The following is an 8671-nucleotide window of genomic DNA, read 5'->3' as shown; positions in this document are numbered from 1 at the left end:
CACAAAAATTTGTGCACCTTTCTTGCCACTCCACAAAGCAAGATTCGATAGTGTCCTGATTCCTGAAGTTATTTTTTAGACTAGAGATGGTGAGTCATTTTATTTTATCGACAGAAAGTGGCGGTTTCTAGTTGTTGAAATTTGAAAATTGTCACCGGCTCAACGCCCCAAATTCTTTTCGTAGGATGTCATGATGACACCTAGTTTTTAAGACTAAGTACGTTAAATAATATACGAAAACATTACATAAAAGCTTAAAATTTCAAACTCCAATTTCATAAATAAAATCTGTAAACTCAATACATACACCTCCCAAAACCTGATAATCATATATAAGTCACAAGCTCTTAAGTATAGTGTTGAACAATCCTATACATTACTGTCTATAAAAGTGAAATGAAATAAGGAAGAACAGGATAGAAGAGCACTCCGAGGCCTGCGGACGCAGACAGATGTACCTTGAAGTCTCCAAATGCAATTCAGCGCACTAGTGCCGGGACTGATAAGATGTACCTGGATCTGCACAAAAGCATGTGCAGAACCATAGTATGAGTACACCACAACGATACCTAGTAAGTGTCAAGCCTAACCTCGTTAGAGTAATGACGAGGTCTGGTCAAGGTCCTACTAGAGATAATAAGAAACAAGACGAAATATAACGATATAATGATAATGACAAAGAAAATTAAAAAAATAAGGAATTTACGGAAGGTTAATAACCGAGATCAAGATAGTTAATACAACACGAAAGGAAACAAGGATTTGCCCGTTAAGGAAACAAACAACCAAGGCAAATACAACAAATAAAGAAAGATGAACAAGGGCCACTACTGAGGTACCGCTTCGTAGTCCCAAATCATAAAAAGTATCTCACAGCCTTTTCCTTATATCACCACGAGAGCTTTTACATTTAGTTTTAAAAATTATTCCAAAACAGCACCCCAAGTTTTAGCCCACCTTATCACACCGCATGTCTTCTAGTAGTTACCCTACTAGCCACGCGCATCAAGCCCACATTATCTCACCGCATGTGTTTCAACACCCAGACCTTATACCACCACATTTCTATCAATAGTAATAACAACATGGCAGAAAACCCCGTGCAAACCTCAAGTGCCCAATATCACACTTGCCAGAAAAAAGAAAAAAAAAAGCCAACAATAACATAAATTCACAACAAGGAGCCCACGGCTCAACCACAATGTACACAAAGTCTCAACAATAGCAACCAGAGAATAACTCAATAAATGATATTTCACAACTTATACTTTGCCTCAATAGAAACCACGACGTTTGCAACTCAATACCAAACTCAACAACAAGATATTCCCAGGATAGCAAATTTCATGTAAAGAATCCCACAGTTAAATAATGACCACAGAATTAAAGAAAGCAAGTAATTCAACAAAACATGTAGGACAAGTTGCAAATAAGAGATAAGACAAGTAGACATGTGAGATTAGGCTAAACATGATGGCTATAACATGTTAAAGTAACTCAATTAAAGCATGAAAGGAAAACGACGTAGCTAAAACTGGAATTTAAACATTTAGCCCGTGTATGCACTCGTCACCTTGCGTACACGTCCTTCACATATTACAATTATTACAACAATACCAAATTCTAAGGGGAATTTCCCCTACATAATGTTAGACAAGTCACTTACCTCACGCTAAATCAATCAACTAGAAGGCCTTTCCCTCAATTTTCCAACTCCGAACGGCTCGAATCTAGCCAAAATAATTTCATACTATAAATATAACTATAGGAAACTAATTTAAATAATGAAATTATGATCTTAGAAAAAATAGAAAAATTGCCCCAAAAAGTCAGTCAGGGCCCGCGTCTTGGAACCTGACCAAAATTATAAATTCGAATCTCTATTTGATATCGAGTCCAACTATACAAGCATTATCCACCGATCTAGTTTTGCCTTTCAAAACCCAAAAACTTAGTCTAAGAACTTTTATAATTTTTCCAACTCAAATCCTTAATATATGATAATAATAATAATGATAGATTAGTGTGATTTAATCAAATTTGAGCCAAGAATTCTTACCCCAATAATTCCTCTGAAAAATCCTCAAAATTTCTTCTCAAATCGATCTCCCAAAATTCCAAAATGAAATATGAACCAAAACCGTCGAAATCCCTCTTTTCTACCTAGTGAATTTGCTTCTGCGGGCCTTACTACTGCGTCTGCGGCTCTACACCTGTGAAATTTCTATCGTAGGTGCGGATTCCACTTACTCAGGCAAGTTCCGCTTCTGCGAACAAGATTCGCACATGCGTGTGCGCTCCTGCGGAGCCTTCTCCGTTTCTACGATGATTGACCAAACAGCCTTCCTCCGCATCTACGACCATTCTCCGCACCTGTGATCCCAACTGGGCTAGGTCATTTCCGCTTCTGCGACCAGTGGCTCGCATTTTCGAGCCCGCACTTGCCGGCATCTCCTCTGCAGGTGCGAAAACGCCAGAACAGCCCAGCTTTCAGTAGAACATCAAGTTTAAAAATGATCCGATTTCCATCCAATTCACACCCGGGGCCCCTCGGGACCCCGTTCGAAAATACCAACAAGTTCCAACACACATAACAGACCTACTCGAGTCCTAAAATCACATCAAACAATGCAAAAACTACGAATTGCAACCCAAATTCAAGCCTAAGCAATTATGAACTTCCGAATTCCGGAACCAACGCCGATTCATACCAAAACGACTCTGATTGACCTTGAATTTTTCACACAAGCCATAATTGACATTACAGACCTATTTCAACTTTCGGAATCGAGATCCGACCCCAATATCCACAAAGTTACTCCCGATCATACTTCCCAAATTCCTCTAATTAACTTTCGCCAAATCACACCGAAACGACCTACGGACCTCCAAATCAACATCCAGACACGCTCCTAAGACCAAAATCACCATACGAAGCTATCAGAACCATCAAAACTCCATTTCGGAGTTGTCTTCACACAAGTCAAACTACGGTCAACTCCTACGACTTAACCTTCCAACTTAGGGACTATGTGTACCATTTCACTCCGAAACTCTACCGAAACCAAAACCAAATACCCCGAAGAGTCACGTAACCACAATATAATATAGATGAAGCATTAATTAGAGGATTGAGACTAAAATACTCAAAACGACCGACTGGATGTTACAAAAATGGTGAAGGTGTCACCGCTTGAAAACATATGCCGTGATTGGCATCTATCTAATTATGAGCCACTACTCACCAGATGAACCATTATCGTTTAACCAATTTAAAGTGCATATAATAATAATAAAATGGAGCCATAAAATAGATCTTGATATACACTGAAGTCTAATTAAAATCGTAATAAAATATCCCAAAATTCATTATACAACTGTCAAGGAGCGTTTAAAGACAATATTTCAGTACAAAAGTCTGTGGGACATAATAAAAATAGAAAATATAAGGATAGAGTATAAGCTGCTTTATGAACCAACGGTGGAAGACTCACTTCTACTAAAATCTCGATAGGACTGAAACAAAGTCAGCGAGGCTCAACAACACCACTATTGGATGGACCTCGACGGATCGGAGTGAAATCATCGACTCGCTCCTTCATTTTACCCCCTGGAACAAGCCTTACAAAATAATGCATAAAAGCAATAATAACAGTATGTAACAATACGGTAAATTAGAACAAGTAGGACAAGTTGTGATATTTTTTCTTGTTTATAGTGAGAATGCAAGGTGATAAGTTGGTAGCTGAGTAGATGATGCTTAAATGGTTGAGGAGTTGATGGTGGTCTTTGCTGATTGCTGAGCAACTAGTGACGAAGATGACGCTGGAAGATGTAGCAGAGAGGTCGATCGAAGTTTTTTGGTTGCCTTGCTGGTGGCTGAACAGCTGATAGTGATGAGTGGTGACAGAGATGGTAGATGATGGATGATGGAGAGATAATTATGAAAATGAGGAGGATGTTGGAGAAGATGCCGAGGAGAGGAAACGGGGGATTTTTTTTTTTTTTTTTTTTTTTGACGTGTATAATTTTTTGCGTAGCACGCCATCTTAATTCACGTAATAGGGTATTAGTAACAAATGTTTCACGTATTTAAGGGTAAATGATAATATGGAAAGGGCGTAGTACGTATTAAGCCTTAACAAAGGAATCCTTAAAGCACATCATAAATTAAATTAAAGAACATATACATATTGTCTGTCTCTTATTCGTATAAGTGGTAAATAGTTATACTGGTAAATAAAATCATTTACTTACCCAAAAACAAAGAAACTATGTTGCATGCAACAAACGACAGTAAAACCAACAACCTAAGATATATGAAAAATTACCCTATTATCTTTGCTATATATAAGCATGAACGACGGAGGTTGCATAAATATTGTTGCAATCAATCGCAGATTACAATAATTACATATTCGATTTAACATATGAATAAATATTCAAGTATATATTTCATATTAATTTGTTCTAATAATAGAAATGCGTATTACGCTTATATCATAGGATTCAACTGAATCTAACGTTTTTAGTGTGGGACTCTATGTAAAAAATATAGTAACAAATTTATATAAATAAAATTAAATATACATTTCATAAATCAATTGAATGCATCACTTATTGCAAGGTGATATATACTCTTGGCATTAGCAAGTTTTAGGAAAAGAAATTCATGTCGAAAGTAGTAGTAGGTGACAAAATGATATCTAATAATGTTAATTAATTAATTATTTATTCTTATATACAAAACGTTTAACGTTTCTTGAGGAAGTGAGAAAGGGGGTGTAGCTTGGCGGGGTGATCAAGTCTTGAAAACCCTAAATTTAACATAAGGCGGCAAACAGAAAAAGAAAATCTTCTAAAGTGCCCATATTGACCCCACCCTAGAAATAACAAAAAACATTTTAATGGCGGGTCGATTGTGGGATAAACATTTTCGTAACCAAGGGTAACTTAGTCATTTCAAGAATCCCTCGCGCCTAGGGTTTTCGTAAGCCCTCTTATAAACCCCACATTTTATATCTCCTGAGATCAGCCACTACTCTCTTTCAGTGTCGGTCTCTCTCTATATCTTTCCCGCAGTCTCTCTTCAAGTCGGTTTACTAAACCCCTTAATTTCTACTAATTTCCTGCTAAACATTTCATTTTTTGAGTTCTTGAGCGGGTCTAATCAGTTGTTCGTCTAGTTGAAATCAAGAGTCAAGTGTGATTCAGCTGATTTATCTACGATTTCTTGTTCTGGGTTTTGCTTAGTTTTTGGTATTAGTAGTTTTAGGTGTGATCATTGAAGCTGAGGCGATCAAGGTTGTTCTGTTGGATGTTCTTTTCACTTGGTCTTTGTAGTTAATTAGTTGATCAAAGTGATGGATCTAAGTGATAAAGTGAGTGATCAAGATCCACCCTTGAACCATTTTACCTTTGATCATACTCTCTCTCTCTCTCTATATATATACTAATGTCTGATTCTTTTTTGGTATAGGGTTGGGGATCTGAGGATATGATGAGCCAAGCAGAAAGCCAACTAAAAACATGTGCTGATTGTGGTACCACAAAAACCCCTCTTTGGCGTGGTGGCCCTGCTGGCCCTAAGGTCAGTAAGATATATATTTTTGAATTAGATATTTTTATTATATTTTTGAAAAGATTGTAATGATTGATTTTATGAATGCAGTCATTGTGTAATGCTTGTGGGATCAGGAGCAGGAAGAAGAGAAGAGCACTTCTGGGATTGAACAAAGAAGACAAGAAATTGAAGAAATCATCTGAAAATAAAAACCAGTACTGCAGTAACAGTAGTACGAGCAGCAGTGGAGATAGTACCAGCAGCAGCAGCAGTAATGGTTGTTTATTAAAGAAGAAGTTTTTGCCTTTTGGTAGACAAGTAGTAGCATTGCAGAGACCAAGATCAAGATCAAGATCAAGTTCAACTCACAAACTTGGTGAAGTAGAACAAGCTGCTTTCTTATTGATGGCTCTCTCTTGCGGCTCTGTTTATGCATGAATCAAACAGGAATGTTGTACTAGGGGCTGTCATGGTTGTACCTTTTTTGGTTGGTGAGATGAGATGAGTGGGTGGGTGGGTAGGTGTATGAACAGAATGATAAAAAAAAGAGCCTATTCAAGTTGGCTCTCCTTTGAATTGAAAGTGGTCTATCCTTTTAAATTAATTAAATTTATTTTAGTTTAATGAAACTTATTGTTATGCTTTATCATGTCATGATTCATGAGAATTCTTCAAAATTGATTGAAATCTGATATGCATAAATTTTGATCAAGATAAATTTATGCAATCATCAAGTAAATTTCGAACATTTGATGTTTAAACCGTTTGGACATATTTGTAAAATCAGTTTGAAGTACCCGTTAAAATCATGGCTACCGTTGTATGATGATTGTCTACAAACATTTGACTCAAAAAATTTCCTATAATTTAATACTAGTAAAATCTGGTTGATGAGATGATGTTGACACAACACACAAATAAGATATGCAATTCTGATTTTTGTGAGGCAGAATTGGTGTCCTGTAAGTATTTTGGAGGCATCCCATGTATTTTATTCAGTATTCTTAAATCATTTCTCTTTTTGGACTCTGGTGAACCTGGCCTGATTTTCCAGCTCATAATTGAGAACTTTGTGTTCCTTTGAAAGACCTTTGCCTTTTACCTTTTACACTTTGCTTCACTTAGACCTTTTTTTTAAGAAACAGTTTGTAAAAAGAGAAAAATGTCGAGATGTTGTGTTTAGATAGGGATGGAATGAATACATCAGTCATCTATAAATAAATCAGCTGTTTATTTCCAAGATACAAGAAAAGCTTAGGAAGAACTATTTAACAAGTCATTTTGATTCCAAACGCATCTAAGTATTTGTTATCAATTGCAAGTTAGAAAGTATAGATTCAACAATATGATTAGGATTTAAATAATATACGCAATTAACCTGTTATAGTAGATTAGTTGGGATTTTTACCAAGCAATTAATAATGATCATGAGATGTGCCTGCGATTACCTAATAAGTGATTGCGACTTGATTAGTGCATAGAACTTTAACTCAAATATTTATCCTTCAAAAGTAAAACAAGAGAGGAGAAAACAGGGGTAATAGAATAGTAAATGACTAAATGGAGATGAAGAAAAACAAATTCATTTTCAGCTACTCTATCACTCCCTCTAACTCTGTTCAAAAAGATTGTCCTAGTTTGATTTGATACAAGCTTTAATAAAGAAGGGAAAACTTTAGAGATACGTGATCTTAAATAATCTGTAGCATTTGTGTGTCACTTTTACAGATGTACGGGGTCGAGTAGTTTCTTGGTCCTCCGCCGGTACCTTAGGCAAGCGAAAGACATAGGCTTGAAATTCAAGTTAAGGTACTCCTAAACCTGGAGTTCCACCTAAAGAAGCAGGGGTCGCGGTAGCTGCCGATGTCGACTTAGTTAGAAATACCAACTCTAAATAGCTTTAGCATTTCTTGAGTTGAAAAGATATTTATAGATTCTAGAGCTCAGGGGAAGGTTTGGAACCCTAGTAGCAGAATGGAATCAATTTACCGGAGATTGTTCCTTTTAATCGTAATCAAAGATGTTTTCTTGTCTCGATATAGAAGGATCTCTTTATTTCTTCACCGCGGGTTCTCGCATCATTTTCTTGAAAAGATATTATATCACCGCGGGAGAGTTTAAAATGAGTAATGTTAACCATTCCATTATTCACACAAACCCTTTCAGAGAAACCCTGGAATTAACAAAAAAGGGCAATCCTGAGCCAAATCCTGTTTTCCGAAAACAAACAAAGGTTCAGAAAAAAAGGATAGGTGCAGAGACTTCCCGGTTGTCCAGTTCAATCCGTTGTTCTTCTGTCCTCCCCGTGTCCACTAGCGCTCCTGTCCAGAGCGAAGAGAAGGCGAAAAAGCGCCGCCGAAGCAGATAAGAAGCACCCCTCAATCGATAGGTCAAAGACAGAAAGATAGTACCAGTGACATCTCGAAAAATGCAAGAACTTTACTTTCTTCATTTCAGCTTTGAGATGAGCCTACCGGTGACCACCTCTTGCCTCTACGGGAAGTGGGTGGGGATCAAGAGAAGCAAGGTCAGGCACATCATACTCTTTAGGGATTGTGTCATGTCTTGGGCATGCAACCCAAAAAGATAGAAAGACCGCTCGCTCGAAGAAAACTCTCTTAGAGCCTGGTACCAGCCAAGCCTCCATTCCAAAAATGGAAAGTTCGACACAATTGGGATTTTTTTTGGAAATTGGAAGCAGTTACTAATTCATAATCTGGCATGTACAGAATGAAAACTTCATTCTCGATTCTACGAGAATTTTTATGAAAGCCTTTCATTTTCTTCTCTTCGATGGAACCATCCGTCAGATTGACATCCAGCCAGGTGAGCGATAGCGGCTCCTGTTTACTAATAGATCTGTCGCCGCTAGTATAACAAAAAAAAGCACATAAGGATCCAGAATATTAAAATATACTGATCACTGATCAGGATCATATAAAGCCCGGTATTCCCAGAAAGGATAGTTGTAATGTCCCTTCATGGCCGGCCTTTTCAGTATGGAGCCGAAGGCGACACCGAACAAAGGGAACCCTGGCTTCACTTGTCGTAGTAAGACCACCCCTCTATAAGCTTTCCCTATTGCTCTGATGAACCTCTTTTCGCTTG

The 8671-nt window shown here is 37.4% G+C and overlaps 1 protein-coding gene across 1 annotated transcript; it reads left to right on the top strand.

Annotated features, from left to right (window-relative positions):
* The first annotated feature begins 5026 nt into the window (after positions 1-5026).
* Positions 5027-6209, top strand: LOC107762304 (GATA transcription factor 15). Its single transcript, XM_016580650.2, has 3 exons — positions 5027-5381; positions 5480-5590; positions 5672-6209. The coding sequence occupies exons 1-3, from the start codon at positions 5364-5366 to the stop codon at positions 5999-6001; spliced, it is 459 nt and encodes a 152-aa protein (XP_016436136.1). The 5' UTR covers positions 5027-5363; the 3' UTR covers positions 6002-6209.
* The last annotated feature ends 2462 nt before the right edge of the window (positions 6210-8671 follow it).

This window comes from Nicotiana tabacum, chromosome 22 (genome assembly GCF_000715075.1).
Source record: "Nicotiana tabacum cultivar K326 chromosome 22, ASM71507v2, whole genome shotgun sequence".
Lineage (NCBI taxonomy): Eukaryota > Viridiplantae > Streptophyta > Magnoliopsida > Solanales > Solanaceae > Nicotiana > Nicotiana tabacum.
Note: the sequence above shows the minus strand (reverse complement) of the source record. Positions and strands in the feature narration are given on the sequence as shown.

Coding starts and splice junctions, on each gene's coding strand:
- LOC107762304 (XM_016580650.2), top strand. Junction 5,591..5,671: donor GTGGCCCTGCTGGCCCTAAG/GTCAGTAAGATA, acceptor TTATGAATGCAG/TCATTGTGTAATGCTTGTGG.